Source organism: Rhinolophus ferrumequinum, chromosome 25, assembly GCF_004115265.2.
Source record: "Rhinolophus ferrumequinum isolate MPI-CBG mRhiFer1 chromosome 25, mRhiFer1_v1.p, whole genome shotgun sequence".
Lineage (NCBI taxonomy): Eukaryota > Metazoa > Chordata > Mammalia > Chiroptera > Rhinolophidae > Rhinolophus > Rhinolophus ferrumequinum.
Genome location: NC_046308.1, coordinates 16,070,508 through 16,090,107, shown reverse-complemented (window position 1 = coordinate 16,090,107; position 19,600 = coordinate 16,070,508). Strand labels below are relative to the sequence as shown.

Genomic DNA, 19,600 nt, shown 5'->3' with positions numbered 1-19,600 from the left:
GTCACACCACTATATTCTCGCTGGCAGCCAGGCCAGAGACACAGGAAGCAGGAGCCACATGATCTGCAACCTGCCGTCCGCTTCTTTGCCAACCAACCGACCGACCAACCGACCGACCAACCGACCGACTGACCGACCGACCAACCAACCAACTAGCACAGTCACAGCAGTTATTAGTGGCTAATTGGCCAACTGGCCACAGCTGACGGCCAGCCAGTCCCAGCCGACGGCCATCTACCACCCGAGCCAGCACCTTTCCACGTGAGGCCGAGAGCCTGGAACCTCTCTGGGGCTCTGTCCCCACACTCTGCCTTCTAAATCCATTCAGAAGCTCAGCACCTCCCAGCACCGAACTGCCACCTCTCTCTCTCTCGCCTGGATGGGTGGCCTCCAAGCTGCTCTCCCTGATTCTACTCTTGTCCCATGGAATCTAGTCTCTACCCAGCAACTGAAGTGATCCTCATACGCCCCGGGTGAGATCACGTCATAGTTCAGCTCCAAACCCTGACGTGGCTTTTGGGTGACTAACTTGTCCCAGTTTGCCTGGAACTTTCCAGGTTTTAGCATCGAAAGGCCTCAGGAAGGTGCCCCAGGAACCCTCTCTGTCCAAGGTGAAGGGGGACGGTTGGTCACCCTACATGGCTCCCTAATCTTTCTGTGTGAAAGTGAACATCTTCCCAAAGTCCTACACCCACTGGCCCCCATCACCTCTCTGACCTGCCCACCACTTCCTCCACCTCATCCCCCTGTCTCCCGCCATACTGGCCTCCTTGCAGATGCTCAGACACGTCACTCACACACCCACCTCAGGGCCTTGGCACTGGCTGTTTCCTGTACTGAGAATACTCTTCCCCAAGTTATAGACATGGTTGGCCATGTCACGCCCTTCAGGTCTTTACTTAAATATCTCTTTCTTAAGGAGTCTCCCTATGCCCACGCAATCTAAAATATCCTCCACACCCCCTTTGATGTTTTCTCCCCAGACGTTTCATCATCTAATACATTGAATATTTTACTTTCTTCTCTTGTTTACCATTTGCCCCCACCCCTGACTATAGAGTGTAAATTCCATGAGGGAACCAGTATCCGTCGACATTAGTCACTGCTTTATCTCCATGGCTAGAATGGTGTCTGACACAGAGAAGGTGCTTTGTTAATACTGATTGTGTGAGTGAACTTTCCTAGCATCAGGCCATGAGTTGGGTGCTGAGTTTACAGATGGGTGGGGAGAGCAGCAAGTGAACAAAGAGCTGCAAATGGAATGGCAGAGGCAGACACAGGTCTGAGGGAGACGTGGCAGAGCCTCCCCAAATGCCTGCAAGTCCGGGAAGGCTGAGGACTGAAGGGAGAAGGGCAAACAGACCCTGTCCTGCCTGTAGGGTCTGCTCCTCAGCCACGGAGAACTTCCTGGCCGGCCCCTTCCCCTGGCCCCTGCCGTCCAAGCTCACCTCAGGGATTTCCGCGCACAGCTATGGGGGAAGGCAGTCCAGGGACCACGAGCCATGGCACCCACCTAGCTCTAGTGGAGATACCTGACACCTGTTCCTGATGAATCAGCAATAGCAAGAATCATTTCAGTTACCTCTCTCTTTTTTTGGAAAGGATACGTACAAATCTATCTGGTGGCATCTCACAGCATGGCAATTTGGTACAAGTCACTCTACCCATTAGGCATGAAATTGGGTTCCTTTGAAGTCAGGAGAGCTGGCTGGACACCCGTGGAGCCATCCCCCCAATCCCACCCCACCTTTGAGGGACGTTGCTTTAGATCAGAATTGACAACAGAGGTGAATGACTGCTATGGCCCGGCCCTCTCTTCGGGTGTCCCTGCCTGTTGCAGAGCTGGAAACCCCTTTTAGCTTATCCCCAAACTGGCCAGACAACCAGAACATGACAATGGAAGGAGGCCAGAGAGTGACCTGGCACTGAGCTAGGAGTCAGGAGCTCTGACTTCTGATCCCAGCTCCTTCATTGCTAACTCGCTCAGTTACCTGGTCTTCCCGAGCCTCAGTTTCCTCATCTGTAAAATACAGCAGCCCCACTTTGTCCACGGGGTTTATGTTCCAAAACCCCAGTGGGTGCCTGAAACCATGGCTAGTACCAAACCTGATATACAGAGGGTGCCGGAAAAAAAAAAAGGATGCACATTTTAAGAAAGGAAAACTATTAAAATTGTAATACTAGACATATACCAATAACAAAAGATGAATCCAAGTCACGTTTGACTTCTGCAATGACAAGAGGTGCTCAAAGTGGCTCCGATCAGCGTCCAGACACTTCTGACGACGGTGAACTGCTGCTTGAGCAACGCTGACCAAAGTGTCCACTTGTCTACATTTTTTGGGCACCTCCGGAACACTATGTGTTTTTCTATACATACATACCTATGATAAAGGTTAATTTATAAATCAGGCAGAAGAAGAGATGAGAATAATTATAACAATATACTGCAATAAAAGTTATGTAAATGTGGTCTTCTCTCTCTTTCTCTAAATACCTTATTATACTGCGCTCACCCTTCTTCCTGTGATGACGTGAGATGATACAACGCCTACGTGATGAGAGGCAGTGAGGTGAATGATGTAGCGTTGTGACCTAGCATCAGGCTCCTGTAAGGGTGACACAAGCACTGTGACACAGAGAAGGTCAATCTGATAACTGAGCCGGCACCTAGGTGAGTAATGAGCACGGCGTGTATACAGCATGGAGATGCTGGATAAAGGGATAATTCACGTCCCAGGCAGAACAGAGCGGGATGACCTGAGATTTCAGCAGACTGTTCAGAATGGCGCCCAATGTAAAGCTTATGAATTGTTTATTTCTGGAATTTTCCATTCAGTGTTTTTGGACTGCGGGTAACCGAAATCATCCAGAAGTGAAACTACAGATAAGGGGGTGTCATGCAGGGTGTCAGGCAGGGTCTCAGCTTCTCCTCCCCACATAAGAACGCAGGACATGGTGAGGCCAAAAAGATAGGCCATAGATGGGGGAGTCAGACCACTATAGTCTCGCTGGCGGCATCCGCCTCTGCAATCTGCAATCCACAATCCGCCCTTGCTAGCCCCCATTTGCTGCTAGCGTAGCCACGGCAGTTATATTAGTGGCCAATGGCTCACTGGTTACAGCTGACGGCCAACTAGCCACAGCTGATGGCCATCCAATCACAGTTGATGGCCATTTACTACCTGAGCCAGCACCTTGCCACGTGAGGCCGAGAGCCTGGAAACTGCACTCCTGGCCCTGTCCCCACAGGGGGACTCCTGTAAGCATCTCGGTCCTTGTTCTGGTGAGGCTCTAAAATCAGGGTGTCCTCTCCCAGCCCTTATTACTCAAGAAGAAACCAAGGCCTAGACGGGTTTAGTAAACTGCTCAAGGTCACAGCTTAAACAATGGCAAAGATAGGAGTAAACCTAAGCCAGTGCCTAGAGACGAGGTCCACTACCTCCCTGATGGAGCAGGCAGGGCTGGCTCCATCTGACCAGAGGGAGACGGGGAAGTCAGGTGATAGGATCCACGGGCCCATTCTACCAGCTGACCTTGTAGGATAGCACTGTCTCCACTGCCACGCTTGGCCCTGGGTATCAGCACCAAGAATGCCTGGGTTTGGAGTCAGAGCCCTGGGCTGTCCATCCTCTTGTCCTTCTTAAACTTCAACGCCTGATGTGGGGGGAGGAGCCTCAAGGCTCTTCCCTCATGTTCACCTTTTGCCCAAACCTTTGTTCATTTGCCTCTCCCCGTACACTGAGCAATGAATTGCTCTGTATTGAATTGGTCCCCGTCTGCCATAGGCACTGGACTTCATTTTCCAGGGGACGAGACCACTGTGCCTTAAAGGATTGCATCCCCCAACCGCCTTCCACTTCCTGTTGCAGACCCACCTCCCACGCAGGAGCTGGAGGCAAGGTAACGCCAAGAGCGTCTGGCAAATGCTGCGATGTGTCTCCCCGCCCTCTGCAACCAGCCTGCGCGGGAAGACCACAAACCTAGATTATAGGAGATGGGGGCTGAGGAGGGGTTCGATACCCCACACCGCTGAGCTCTGCAAGCCAAAGGCGTGTGCTATGAGCGTGCTTTTACCAGAGCCCAGACGAGGGCCACTGGGCTTTCATGCAGCTAGTTGTAAAGCAGCATTTGGAATCATTTCATTTTTTTTCTCTCGCGTGTACAGAAGGCTGGGGCCGACAGACAGGGCAGTGGATCCCCAGCACCTGCCTCTTAGAAGTGATGGTGGACTATCACCAACCACAGGATGCAGCTCCTTGCAGACGTACCAGAAGTGGGAGCTGTGATGGTTCTAAACAAACGGTGACAAGGTCGCTGTCTCCCCTTGTCACCAGGGCTGCTGCTTAGCGTCTGTCACTGACGGCTCTGAAGGTAGCTGCCCATGTTGACAGTTAAATAAGCAACCAGGCCTGGTGGGGGGGGGGAAACACAGCCGAAGCTGCCCATCACCTCCTACAGACAAGTGCGGGAGCTGGTCCAGGCCATTCATCACATGGAGCGCTTTCCGTGGTTCTCTGACATCCGGCAGCATCTGCCTCTCCTGGCTGCAATGTTTCCCCTCTCTTGTTCTTCCCATTGGCAATCTTTGGGATTGGGAAAGAACGCAAAGCCTCAATTCCTCAGCCCTGAGCTGTGCAGCCAGCCAGGGGCCTGGGGACAGGGCTGGGTTTCTGTGGGCCTAGGGAGGGGTCTGGGCGGGGCCGGGATGCGACAGGAGGGTTGCCTGTCACCTGTAGGCGGCTGATGGGGCATCGGGTGCCAGGAGCACAACCGATGCATGTATTGCCACGTTTATTATCTATCTCCTACAGTAAACCGTAAGCTTCACGAAGGCAGGGCCTCTGCCCTTCCCGGTCTCAGCTTTATCTTTAGTGCCTGCCAACAGCGTCCGGGGCATGGGATGGTGAAAAGGTCAAAAACTACTTGATGAATGAAGAAGTGTGTATGGAGTTCTAAACTCAGATCTGTCTTCGAGCGTCTTTGAACAGAGCTTTGCCCTCTCTGAGCCTCAGTTTCCTCACCTGTAAAATTACCTCAAGACTGTCTTCTGGTCCTGAGCAGCTGGGGTTCTTTTAAGATCTGGGCGTGCTGTTAAAAATGGCCTCGGGGCTTGGAGGCAAGAGGAACATTTGGGGTGACCACTTAACCCACCTGGGTCCGTAACCTCCCACTCCGTCACCTTTGACATCACTTTGGCTGTATTAGCCGGGAAGCCACATCAGGGCGTGGCCATAAAGGCAGAGCCTCAGACATGGCCATCAGGGAGCCTGAGTCCAAAGATCAGTGGTGCCACCAATTACTGCGGGTGGACTGTGTGGCAGACACTATGCTGTGGGCTCCATGAGAGTTTGATTCCTCACAAGAGGCTGGGGGCCTGGGACTAGTCCTAGACCCATTGTACAGATGAGTCAAGGAGGGCCCAGGAAGAAGTGAACTGATTGAAGTCTCACCGGGTGGGGATGGCTGCGTCTGGGGCATGAGCCCGTTTGATATCTCAGGTAGCAGACACAGAAGAAGTAAAGTCTGCATGCTGCTTACTGCACGGTGTCCTGGGCTAAGCACGATGCTGATGTGACATCAGGGCCCAGTGCAGAAGTCCTGGAGTCACCGTGCAGGGAGGAGGACCCCGGTGGGTCAGTACCCGCTGTAGCAGGCTGTATTGGGTTGAAGGATCTGAGAACAGGGGGACACATGTCCTCTTCTAGGATGTTAAACTGACTTTCAGTGAACTCCCTCAGGATTTCTGTTTCCTGCTGAACGATGCGGAAAGAAAGCTTTGCCGTTATTATTTGGGTTTACCCTTTCTGGATGCATTGCTCGTTCATCATTGAAGGATCATGACAGAATTCTTCCTTTACAAAAATGTGCTTCATAAATGTCCAGTAAATCTTGAACAGGGAACTCACAAGATAACGTCATTGTTACTTTTCTCTAGGACACTTCTCACTCTCTGACAACGTATTTATTTTCTGGCTTATTGTCTGTCTCCCCAGCTAGGTTGTTCCCTCTTGAAAAGCAAGGGGGCAGTCTGCCCGCTCACCATGGTCCCCAGTACGCCGAATGCTGCCTGGCACTCAGCAGGTACTCAACAAACATTGGCTGAATGAGTAATCCCACGGGCACAGGAAGAGTAGCTCATGGAAACTCACAAGTATTAGGCCTAAAAGCGCCCACCAAATTCCAATGCCAGGGAGGCAGCGGAAACCTTTTCCTGACTTCCATAATTGCTTTTGTTTGGGGAATAAGCTGGGACCTTGGGACATATTTATCTGATTGTGACATGAATAATCATTAGCCTTATTAATAAACAAAATCGCCACCTACGTCTGCATAGCATGTGTTCTAGGCTGAATTGTGTCTCCTACAAAATTCATACGTTGAAGCCCTAATGCTCAGAATCTCAGAATGTGGGTGTATTTGGAGATAGGGTCTTTAAAGAGGTGATTAAAGTAAGGTGAAGATGCACGAACACAAGGAAAGACCATGTGAGGACACAGCGAGAAGCTGGCCCTTTGCCAGCCAAGGAGAGAGGCTTCAGAAGAAGCCACACCTACTGACTCCCGGATCTTGGACTTCCAGCCTCCAGAACTCTGAGAAAATAACTTTCTATTGTTTACGCGCCACCCAGTCTGTGGCATTTTGTTACGGCAGCTCTAGCAAACTAATACAGCATGCTACTCTCCTTAACGAGCGTGCTATGTGCCTTCAATAGCGTTTGCCTATAGACTCACCGAGTGGGAGGCTATTCCTGCATCCGGGGAAACAGTGCACTGTTCCACTGACTCGCTCCATCAGAGAGATGGGAAGACAGTGAGGTCTTCCTGGAAGGGGGTGCAGTGATTCTTCCTCCTGCCCCATCTCCCCTTCCCACGCCTACCCACAGCCGCGGGCGACGGTAGTCAGAGCTGAGCTCGCCCCTTCTTGGAGTGAGCTTCAACTGGTAAGTTGGTACGGGTTGAATTATGTCCCTTGACTCTCCAAAAAAGCTCTCCTACCCGCCGGTACCTCAGAATGTGGCCTTATTTGGAGACAGGGTCTTTGCACAGGCAACCAAGTTAAGATGAGATCATCAGGGTGGGCCCTCATCTAATATGACTGTGTCTTGTTAAAAGGGAGAGATTTGGCTGCAGAGGCAGACGTGCACAGAAGGAAGATGAGCTAAACGACAGGGAGAAGATGGCCACCTATAAGCCGAGAGAGAGGCTCTCACAGCCTCTAGAAGGAACCAAACCTGCCAGCACCTTGACTGGGGACTTCTGGCCTCCAGAACCACGAGACAAGATATTTCTGTTTAAGTCACCTAATGTGTGGTACTTTGTTACAGCAGCCCTAGCAAACTTACAAACCAGTGATCCACAGAGGACTTTCCCTCTGCTGGTGGGAGCTGTGATGGCTACACCGAGGGCGCCTAGGGATTAGAGGCCCAGGTGTGGTACGGCGTGGAGTCTGTGCCAGTGCCAATGTACAGAGAGGCAGCACTGGCTACCCAAATGTGGGCATAAGCTAGTCCCGCCTTTGTAAATAGGGACTAATACATGTGTTTATCTCTCAGGACCTTTTGTCAAGTTGTGGTGAGACACACCGCGTAGCATGTCTAGCCCAGTGGCCAGCATGGAGCATGTGACCCATAAACGGCCGCCAGTTTTTCTGTTACTAATATTTCAAGGGTGTTTGAAGAAGCAGGGAATCAAGCTACAGCTGTGACTATGCGAGTGCAGTTTATGGCACATGTGCGTTGTCGGTATGTGTGTGGTAGAGCTGTGTTTGTCAGGAGGTACATGGGGGGGCTGAGAGCAGATGCTCACAGGTTCTTGAATGTTGACTGATGTGGGCAGACATTTGCAGGGATGTGTATGTGCCAGTGTGTCGCATGCATTCAGTGTGTGTAGGCTCATTAATTTGTTCACTGCTTCGTTCGTTCATTCATTCATTCATTCATCCATCAAAATTTTGTGGATGCTTGCCCACACATATACACACAATGTCAAAAGTAAATAGACAAGGGAAATATGATAGAGATAAGTAAGGGGATTAAAGGAGAATGGAGAAGAATTCATTTCAGTTTGATATATCAGGGAAGACTTCCTGGAGGAGGTAACACTTGTGCTGAACCTGGCCAAATGAAGAGAAGGAACAAGGCCAGACATGTAGAGGGAGAAACAGTATGCCATGTGAAAGTACACACAGTTTGGTAGTTTCCATTCCTCAGAATCCTTCTATTCTCAGCTCCCCCTCTCCTGACCCCCCACCCCCATCAATCCTTCAGAGTCCCAGGGAACAGGATCACAGAACAGAGAGAAGGCACGGATGCCAAGGAGCCAATACTTTATTTTGTGCAAGCACGCCGGGAGCCCCACGCCCCGCGGGATAGGCCTCTGCTGGGCCCCTCTCGCCTCTTGTGGCCACGCTGGCTGTATCTGGCCTGAGGGCCCCTGGGAAGGCCAGGCCGGGCTCTCTCTCTCTCTTTCTCTCTCTCTCTCTCTCTCCAGACAGTTGTGAAATCGGGACGTTTTCGAGGGCAGTGCATCTCAGGAGGCTGGAAACAAACGTAGGTCAGAGCTGATAAATGGGGCACAGGAGGTGTGTCTCGATGAGGAGAGGGACAGTGTGGGGAGGCCCGTATTTCCAGGTGGGATTCCTAGAGAGATGCCACCTCGAGGCGTGACCGTGTGTAGGTGGCAGAAGGGAAACAAGTGGGAGGGTTCCTGAAGGATCAGAATTTGCCAGCGCAGGGTAACCTGACATTTCGTGCAGCCCCTGGGTACCAGCCTCTGTCCTGGGAAGCCCCTGTCACTCTCATCCAACTCACAATGTTACTTGACCTGGTTGGTATTATTATCTCCATTTTCCAGCTGAGAACACAGATGCTCAGCAAGGTCACATCTCGTGGCCGAGCTCTCATGGTCAGTTACAGGGAGGACTGAGCTTGTCTGGTTCCGGATCGCATCAGACAGATGCATCATGGGGGCCAGGGCTGCCCTGTCTAGTTCAAGACTCCAGCATGGAAGTCAGGGCCGAGGTGAATTTTTAGGCAGGTCATCATGGTGAGCGTGGCTGGGAGGGGGGACGGGGACGTGAGTTTAAAAAGAAATGGCAGAGACAAGATGTTCTGTGGCGACTTCTGCTAAGCACTGCTCCCCTTCTGGACTCGTGCCCTTTACTTGGCCTTTGAAACTGCATTCTGGGTCCCCGAGAGCATAATAATGTAAATGAATATCCGACCTCTCCGCGGTAATTGAGAGCAGAGAGAAGGCCATGTAAAGTCAAATTAATTTGCTCGGAAACATCCGAGCCCATCTCCATGGAAGGGGCAATGACTTTTGGATGCGCTCAGGGTACCTCTCGAAGTAGCAGGTGTCCAGAAGTGGGGAGCGTGCACGGCTCATTTTGGTCCAGGCCACCTTTTGGGGGAGGGCTGTGGCCTGCGGCAAGGTGAGGGCTGAGTGCCCACCTGCAGCCTGAGCCCGGAGCGGCGGTGAGTTCTAAGATTTGATAAGGGAAATTTATGTGGCCACGAGCTATCACTGGTATAAGCTATCACCGGTTTGCATTGTGTCTGAACGTGGAGGGAGGTTCTTATACGAGCTCCTGTGCTACCCAGACTGACCTAAGGGGCTTTGGATTCCAGTCAGGAGCCATGACGTGGATGCTCAGTGCTCTGCCCCGAGCTTTGAAACATGCCCTTTGAGGGGCTGTCAGAGGCCAGCCCTGCCTTAGGGCAAAGAGCAATGACCTGGGCGGGAGTCAGGGTGGCTGGGTTGGCGGCAGATTCACTGGGTGGCCTTGATCTTGAGGTCGCCCTCATTTGTTCAGTTTGCGAGTTCCAACAGCCCTTTTGATATATGGTTCCAAGGTCTACCTTTTCAAAGATCCAGCTTCATCAGGGTGGCTCTGAGTTTACTCAGGAAGACGCCTGGAATATGGACGCCGGGAAAAGCGTTAGAGAAAAGTGGTGATTCTGGAGTTTTCGAATCCCAGTTCTCTGCCTGGGTGATGCGGTACACGTGGCTTAATGTCTTTGATTCTTAGTTTGTCAACCTGTAAAATGGGACTAAATGCTACTCACCACCTCGTGGGGTTATTACGGGTACCAAATGACTACCTGATATATACATTCGATAAATGTTAAGCTGTTATTCCCCATGAACTGCTCTGCCTGCCTTTCTTGCAGAGAAGTGCCAGCATTAGGACGGGGAGTAGGAGAGAAGGCAGAATGGGGCACCTCTTCTCCCACTGTGCTTCTCTGTGACCACTGTATTTGTCCCCTCCTCCCTCCCCCTGGGGCCTCAGTTTCTCTCTGGAGATGTAATGCATGAGTTGGACTTCACTATTCCCAAGGCCTGTTCGGCCCTAGCCTGACCCTAGCACCACGGCTCTCCCGTCTCTGCGTGGACGGAATGCCATCACGTCTCCTCCAGTCCAGGTGGCAGGGAGCACTGCAAAGGAAATAAGACACGGGGAGGGGGTGGGGGCGACTTTCAAAGTCCAGTACCTTCTTTGGCACGGTCCACCGGGACCCTCTTGCTTTCCGATGTGTCTGCATTTTAAAGTACAAAGGAACAAGTGACACCTAGCAGAGCGTTTCTGATGAGCTAAAACCTCTCAAAAAAAACCCTCGTCTCTAGAGAAACCAGTTACAGCATTAAAAACACTAGGAACAACTGGTTCCTTTTAGGCTGCCAGGCCCAGGTGGACAATCTCGTTTTCTTGCCCCCAAATGATCCCAGCCTGTTACTTTTACCTGAGACGGTTCCTACTTCTGGAGATATTTCTTCATTATGCTCTCCACCTCTTCGTCTTTCCTCCCTGTCCCCTGCTCTCTGTTGTCGGAGGACGTTTGTTCACCACCGTCACCCTCCAGCCGTGGGATTCTTGGTCGACTCTTGATGCTGTCGGCACTTTTGAAGGATACGACGGAACTGGAGGAGGAAGATGAGTCGGAGAGGTGAGAGGGGTCCTCCTTGGCCTCCGGGCTCTTTTTCAAAATGGTCTTGATCCCTGAGAGAAAGGTCCGGTCGGCTTCTTCCGTCTCAAAGTGGACACTTGAATGCTGTGAATTGTCTTGCCCATCTTTGGCCACTCCGGCCAAGGACGTAGACGTCTCGGGCTTCCGGATGGCCGGGAGGAAGTCATCAAAATCCATGTTGGTCTTGCGTTCATAGTTGAGGCCTGAGAACTTGCTTCTGAATGAATCGCTGCCCAGAGGTTCCCCCATTAGGTGGGCGAACTGGCGGTTCTGGAAGACCAGTGGCTCCTTCCCGAGGTCTGGACAGCCTGTGTCGTCCAGGGAAGACTCCAGACAGCGCCTCCGAGGACGCAGCGTGGGTGACCAGAGTATGTCCCTGGGTGTGGTGGGGGAGCTCGGTTTTCTCCCGGAGCTGGGCCCTGATTCTAAGAGGGACTCACAGGAACTGAACCGGGTCTTCAGCTTCTTGGGGAGCAGCGGGGTGCCCTCCACGCTCTCAGAAGAGATGCATTTCAGGCTGGTGGACCGCAGGAGACCAGCGGATGCCCCGGCGGTATCCTCAGTTTCCAGGGGTGACATTGCCCCAAACCTCACTGCGAGGTGTCCCTCGTCACTGCCTGCCCTGGCCCTCCTCAGCGTGGACGCCCCGGTGGTCTGGTAGATGGGGAGCGTGGGCCAGTCCTCCAGGCCCAGCGTCGACGGCTGGCCTCTCTGCGCCCTCTTTCTCCGAAGCTCTTCCACAAACTCGGACAGGGCCGCCGAAGGACTCGGCAGCTTTTCCCTAGACACCGGGGATGTGTCTGTCCTCCGAGAAGATGGAGAAGACAGAGCTCCTAATCTCTCCGGGGGCTTTCTCTGGACATCACACTCTTCACTTTCTCCAAAATGGCAGTACTTTTGCCGGCGGAGGGAGAGGGTCGAAGGGGATTTATCTCCCGTGGTCGTGCTAGAGACGTCCTGGGCTCGGCTCAGTGCCGACGCCCTTTGGGTCCTGTTGGCACCACCGGCCTCCTCGTTCATCCTGTGCCAAGAAGAAAGATGCAGTCGGTGGAAACCACGCAATTCATACAATTTGTGCAATTGGCGTGAGAGCCACAAAGCACAAGCACTAATATTGTTTTTCTTTGGAAATGCCACCCTTACCACATTCTCAAATGAACCATATGATCTAATGTGCAAATTGACGCCATCTAAATGATTTCTTGTTGCTTTCTGAAATGCAATTTCTGTCTATAATTAAACCCAGCAAAGTACGTTTGAGTAGATTAAAACCACAGCTCGGACGAATGACTTAGATTTATGAGGCATCATCTCTGACATGATGGGACTTCTCATCCCAGAGCCTACTGTGAAATAAGTCATTTGCTTCCTGAAGACTTGAGGGGACCTGCAGGAGGTTAGTTATCTATTCAGGGCCAAGCTCAGAGGAGAGTCCCACCAGCAGGGCTTCTGAGAGTGAATGACCCAAATATGGGTCTCAGTGGGATGCTCCTTGACACCCCGGATTGTTTCGTGGGTGGGGGTGGAAGGAAAAATGCCCCCCCCACACACACAAAAGGGAAAGATTTACATGAAATCCACACAAAACCAAGGCTATACACAAGAGGACAGACGGTTTCTATTTTGGGACTATACCAGGCTTGGCTTCCATGCAGAGTCATTTTGCAGCAGCTGAGCCAAAAACACTTTCTTTCCTAAAAGAAGGAGCCCAGCAGTGGGGCGAAATCATAGACTATAAAATAAAAGGTGTCACTTAAAGGCGAGAGACTGGAGTCCATCATCCATTCCTTTAAGAAATAAAATCTGTTTGTCCTTCCTCTAAGACAAACAACCATGTTTCCACCCACCAGCAAAGTAATAACTTACAAAAAAAACAAAACAAAACAGGTGCTGAATGTCAGAGTCTGGGCATGGCAGACCAAGCCAGGAGCTGGAAACTGAATACGGCTGGGAGTGACACGGACGCAGGTTTCTAGTCATTATCCCACTCTCTGCATCATTGCTCTACCTGTACCAGGAGTCAGCCCTCCACACATAACGGGTGGTTGGGATTCTGGTACAAGACTTTGAGGGAGGTTTCTTGCTCAGCAAAGTTTGATGTTACCATTCCCACCCCCCCGCCCCCCGCCGCCCATCACAGCAGACAGGACGATGACTCAAAGGGCTTTTGAGTCTGGGAGGAAAGCCAAGCCATTGGCCCCTGGCGGCCAATGAGGGGAGAGGAGGGTGCAGAAGAGTAGGGAACCAGGGTCTTTTCCAGGGACATGGAGAGGGACCTAGTCACTGCCTTCCTCAGCTCCTGAGGCCAGAGCTTCCACCATCCCATGCACCTTTCTCTTCGGGGTTGGAAGGAGCCTCCCCAGACCCAGGACCGGGGGAGGTTGCCATGGCAATGATGCTCTCTGTTAAAAGGTTCCATGAGTGACAGGCACAGGGCTGCGGGGGCTCATCTGCCTTTTCTTATTCCCCAGGTCAGCTGGGTGGAAGGTCAATGTCATGGTGGGGAGACACAGGATCAAGGTCGTGATGTAGACGAGCCACTCCATCACCCCCTCTCCTCACCCTTCTTCGTCCTTCTCACGCGGGCCCAGGCTCCCTACTCCCTTCCCAACTTCCTGCCTCAAGGTGTCTTCTTCCTCGCTCTGCTCCAGCCACACCAGTCCCTTAGGACAGGCCAAGCCCTTCCTGCTTCCAGGTTTTGCATTTGCTGTTCCCTATGTCTGAGCACCCCTTCCAGCTCCTCCCACACCAGTCATCGTGCTGACCACATGGGGAAGTCATGGGAACGAAGGAAAAGCCATGGGCACACAGTGCCTGGTACCGAGCTCCTCAAATAATCATTAACGGTTATGATGAGCAATCAACAATAATAATGAATGGCTATTAATCATTAATGATTAGAGTTAATGGCAATCACTATTACTGCTAAAAATTGCTGAGTCTTCTGAGCCTAACCCACCATTGGACTCAATGAAAGTATCAGCTGAAGTTCCCAGAGGGATGAATAGAGCATGAATGGTCAGGTGACCTTGTATCTCCTCATTCCTGAGAGGGGTTGGCCCCCATGTGCTAAAACAAAGGCCACACAATTTGCCTGGAGCAGCTGCCTCTTTTCCCTTTTGTTGGCTGTCAGCTTCCATCTCTGTCACAGCCGGACACAGGCTGGGAAAGGAGCTGGGGTGCTCCTTTCTGATCACCTGAAAGTATGTTTGTCAACATCATTGCTTTGGAATCGCTCCCCTAATCCATGGCAAGATGGCATTCTCATTCCTTTCTTTCCTTCTTTGTCTTTTTTAATAAACAGCTTGGAGCTACCAGGGGCAGCGGGCCGCCGCAGAGCTAACAGAAGTCATTTCCGTCCTGTCCTGGCCCTGAAGGGAGCCGGGTGTGATGAATGTGTCTTGGGTGTTCACTCATCCATCGCCTGCCACGTGCGGATGGCGGGATCGAGGGCACCTGTCGCAGAATCTCCTGGGACTCTGCCATCCTGCTCACCCCAACTCCCACCTCCAGCGCTGGCTTTGGATGCCAGGATGGCATGAGGAAAGGGAGGGAAGAGAAGTTAGAGGAGGAGGAGGAGGAGGAGGAGGAAGCAGAAAAGGGCAAGAGGAGCGGAGGTGGAGGAGTCACCGAGCTCGAGACCATATTGTCAAGATCCCGCCGACTCCCATTTCTGCACCCTCTGAATAGGGGCTCAGTACCTGTTGTTGAATTGAATCAAGTCGACCTTGGCAATCAAGTCTATGAGGAAGAGGAAGTAGGTAGGATGAGAAAAGTGGCAGAGGGGCACAGAGAAGTGGGAAGGAGAGGAAGCAGGACATACAAGATCGAAGTGGAAAAGAGAACGGATGAGGGAAACGGGGGAGAAGCAAACCAAAGAGCCCAGTGGTGATGGATGAGAAGCAGGAAGAGGGAAGGTGAAATTCAAAGGCAAGGGGGGCGGTGGGGAGGGTTGCCCATGGGGTACAGGCTGGCATCTGCCCTCCTCTTTGACCAAAAGGTGGGACAGGCTGGGGGCACACCAAGCCATCAGCAGCCCAGGAGTGGGGTCTGGAGGTCCCAGCCTGTGAGGGATGCGGTCCAGGACAGAGGGTACAGACTTGCTGCGCCCAAACCATCGGGATCCCCAGCTCTGCCTTCCCCGAGTCCAGAAAGTGTGCAGGCCCAAATGTCCCCGCACGGCCACCAGGCCCCAGCCTGACTGTCACCAGATGGTGATCACTGAGTTCTGCCCAGGGATCCAAGGGCCTGCTGTCTTAGGGGTGGGGTAGGCTGGGTCCCACCTCTCGAGAATTGTCTGGTGACTTCAGCTGGTAGGTAGGCTTGAAACAGAAGCAGTGTAGACTCCTGGGAGCTGGGGAGAACAGGGTGTGGGGGTAGAGTGAGGAAAGAGAGAGGAAAGGTGGGGAAGGGAGGGGGGAGGAAGAAAGAAAGAAGGACGTCTTGGCTGGGTTTACCATTCAGAAATCCACCCACATCTCTGTGACATCTCTCTCTAGTCACGTCTGCATTACCACTCAAAGGAAGAAGTTTCTTGCGCCCACTCCTGTCTGTGTGGAGATCGCAGAATTTAATCTGAATTCAGACGCTTTCTTGCAGGCTTCAGGGTACGAGCCCCAGTTCTGCTGTGTAAGGCCAGATGATCCCCTCCATTTCTGTCCCACACCCTGCTGTCTTCATCCAGGGGGCTGGGAAGACTCATTTTTTTCCTCAGCTGTCTTCACTGGACGGCTTGGCTCGGATGGAACTCCCCTCCGTCCGCATGATGTGATGGCTGGCTGACGGATCATCAAGATGTCACTGCACCTGCCTCCCACAGCCGTGGCCAAGGGGAGGGATGATGGATAGAAGGCTCTCCAAGGTGCTGGGAGACAGGTGTAGAAAAATGCCAAGCGGGGCACTATGATTCCCTAAGGCCAGACTCCGGAAACATCTTGGGAACTTCTGCTGCTTGCCCCTTACTCTATCTGAAAAGCCTTCCAACGTATCTGCCATACCGGGCATCCCCGAGATCCAGCCATAAGGGTGCCGGGCTGGTCCCTAATTGGGTGGAGGGTGTAGCCATTGGTTGCCACAACAGCTATCCCTGGCTGAGTACCTGCTGTGTGCCAGGAGCTGTGCTGATGCCACAGATACAAGAGGGAATGAGCTGAGTGGAACGAGCCCATGGAGCGGATTGCCACATTCACTTATAATCTTTACGGCAACCCTGGAGGTAGGGATTATGACCTTGAGGGACAGTGAGGCAGGTGACCTCCAGAAGCACAGGTAGAGGTGACAAAGGCTGGTTCTCACCCCAGGTTGAGCTGACCCCGCAGCCAGCAGTGCCATTCTCTGTAAACTTTCTCGGAGCCCTGTGATGTGATTCAGGGTGAACAGTATTTCCCGTGTCACCTTGTCCAGGTAGCATTTGTCACTCGGAGCCTAGTCTGCTTCCACCACTCACTAGCCACACGGCCTTGGGCCTCAGTTCCCTTAGCTGTAAGATAGGCGGAAACCTGTCTTGCAATGTTGTGCAGATTTGAACTCCAGGAAGGCAGGGTTGCCTGTACTCTGGTGCCTAGGATAGTGTCCTGGCACATAGTAGGTATTCAAGAAACAAGTATTGAAAAATGACTGAGGTGCCAGTTTCCTGGCAGTTAGTAGGTTCTCAGTAAATATGAGTTGAATAAATGACTCTCGAGCCCTCTGACACATAGTAGGTACTCAATAAGTATGTGTTGGATGAATGAGTGAAGCTCTGGTGTCTGCCACTTAATAGGTATCCAATAAATGTTTATTAAGTGACTTGATGAACAAATGAATATACAGAGGGTGCCAAAAAATGTAGACACATTTTAAGAAAGGAAAAAAACTGTACTAAAATTGTAATATTCAATATATATTGATAACAAAAAATGAACACAAATCATGTGTATACATTTTTTGGCACCCCCGGTACATGAAAATATTCTAAGTTTTGGTGGCTTAAACTGATGAAGCTTTTTTGGGTAAATCAGCATATGAACATCCAGAAATACTGGAATGTCTACTCTTTCTAACCTGCAGGGCTAAGAAAATGGGCTTCAGAAGCAGAGAGGCCTGGATTCAAATCCTGCCTCTGTCCCTTCCTAGCCAGGTATCAGGTAGAGCCTGAACTCGCTGAGCTGTTAAGTGTGAGAATGATAATGCCTCTCTCACAGTGTTCTGTGAAGAATTAGAGGTGACACATAGGACAGAGGTCTAGTCAGTACCCAGGAGGGTTGCCCAGTTCACTTCTGCTAACTCTCAGCACTTCACATAAGGCAAAGCCCGGGACAGTTAAACTTGCATACAGTACTTACTCATTTCAAAACAGTACCGCTAAGAAATATATGTTTAAAAATCTGAATGCTTGTTTCACTGTTTTTCTTTAATCGCCTCTTCCATCAGGGCTAGAGAAGGCCCCAGAAGGAGGGCAGAGAAGCAATTCCTACGTATGATCCTGCTCTAAGCAGAACAGGAAAAGGATATCGACATGGTTCATCCTCAGAATGGGCCAGTGGCTGAGACACGTGTCTCTTGCTTGGCCCACACCCCTCCCCCCGCCGGGCTGTCCTGTGAGCGTGCCTCCACCTTTAGTGCTTATCACAGTAACAGAAGCTCTGTGACTCCGGAGTGAAGACTGAAAAACACACCTCTCTGTATGTGCATGTATTTTGTACACATCACCTCATCAGGATCAGACTCACCACCCCATCTTGCAGATGAGAAGACTGAGGTCCAAGGTCGCACTGCTAAGTGGCAGAGCTTGAATGTGAACCCAGGTCAGCCCGATCTGGAGCTGAGGACTTTTCCTTCCATGACATCACACGCCCCCCAGGTAGCCAGCTGAGGGGAAAGACTCAACCAGTGGAACTCACTTCTGCATGTGTGTGTTTTCCAAAATCCACTGACACATAATGAACAAGAGTGAGGTCCAATTCAAGGAGATGCTGGCTTCACTGCCATTAGACATAATCACACGGCAAAAAAAAACCCCCATAATTTCCAGGTTGGAGAGCCTGAGCAGGGCCAGGGCCAACTGTAGCTACAGGAAATGCGAAGCAGACTTAATGACACCATGAATCATCCCCAAAGGCATGCTGTCACCCCCATTCTTCATCCACACCTGGAAATTAGAGAGGAGATTAAAAATGTATCGATGTTCTTTAATACGGTGAGGCCGGGGATGGGAAACCAGATGTCTTTTCGAGATGGCCCAAAGGTTTTGTAACCGGGTCCGATACAACAACTGATGGTCTGGAATAAAAGTTAACATGGTTCCCAAAGCTGTGCATGACGCGCTAGGAAGTGTGAGACATTTATTAAGCCCCTCTAGGGTGCAGGTGAATTCTGAATAATCGTAGCTGCCGTCCACCGCGCCTTTAGGCTTTGCATACATTACTCAATTTTATCTTCACAACAGTCCTCTGAAGCAGATACTGGGGTAATCCTCCCACATCACACGTGAGGTTCAGAAAGGTCAGACATTTGTCATGTGATAGATGGGAGAACACGGATTTAAACCAAGGAGCCCACCACCGGGATCCCTGTTTCCTAACCGTTCTGCTCTACTGCGCCTTATTGTCTCATTTTACAGATGAGGCAACTGAGGCTTGGAGAGGTGAGCAGGCTTGCTGAGGAAGTAGCAGAGTCAAGGCTCTCATCTCGGTTGGTCTAACCATACACAACGCTAGGCTGAGCTCATAGCAAGAAGACGGGCTGCCTTCCCCTCCTGGACCCTGACCCTAACCTAACTCGAACCCTAACCCTGTAAGTGTGGACACTGGATAAACCCAGGAAGAAGAATTGGCAGTGCCAAAAGTTACAGGTAAACTGTGAACCATAGACTGTAAGTGCAACAGGACATTGGCGAGAGAGAGTAGGTGCTGGAGCCTGCGTGCACAGCCTTTCTGGAGGGGTCGAGGTTGAGTCAGGCTTCAGGAAGAGGGGTCCGATTTGGAGCATGGTGATGGGTCGAGGAAGACGTACCAAGCAGGAGGAGAAGATCCTTCCTACCAGTTACGGGCTTATTCAATCTGCACAACCCTTGACACATCAGGGCTGTTATCTCAATTTCACAGGCAGAGAAACCAAGACTTAGACAGGCCACCCAGCTGAAAGGGAAGACTCAAAGCAAGGAGGAAGCCATGGGATGGGACAACCCAGGACGCATGCTCGACAGCAAGCAGAGGAAGTGGTGAAGCGTGCAGTGGACACTCCCCAGCCTGGTCACTCCTGGCCTGAAGGTGTGAAGACTTGAGGCAGGAAACAGACTCTCTAAATGTCCTCTGTTCCTTATACTATAGAGACAAGATTAGACAAGATCTATTTTATGAGCCAAGATAACTCTCAAGCCTCGCTTGCTGTTCTCGCTGATTTCAAGTGGGTGTTGAGTCCTTGACACTTTTTAAAAACCAATCCGGTGAACTGCCCTCAGTGGACCCTCCCTGCGTGTCTTCTGTGGGGTCATCAGAATTTGCCGTGGCCTTATCCACACATTCTTACTGACTACCAGGTACTGGGACAAGCAGTTGTTTTTTTTTAACAGAGTTGCCCATCAGGATCACACCTGGAACTCTGAAAAAAAAAAATTATTTCAATGGGGGGAAGTAAGCGGAACGTTCTAGT

At 51.4% G+C, this 19,600-nt stretch overlaps 1 protein-coding gene across 1 annotated transcript in view; it reads right to left on the bottom strand.

The window, feature by feature from the left end:
* Nucleotides 1-8,545: 8,545 nt before the first annotated feature.
* The window catches only part of MYO18B (myosin XVIIIB), a 244,040-nt gene continuing 232,985 nt past the window's right edge, over nt 8,546-19,600 (bottom strand). Inside the window, exons 43-44 of the mRNA XM_033098254.1 lie at nt 10,745-11,990; nt 8,546-9,916 (exon numbers count right to left, since the gene is read on the bottom strand). Coding sequence (XP_032954145.1) covers nt 10,757-11,990 — 1,234 coding nt within the window. The 3' untranslated portion in view covers nt 8,546-9,916; nt 10,745-10,756. The remainder of the gene's footprint in view (nt 9,917-10,744; nt 11,991-19,600) is intronic.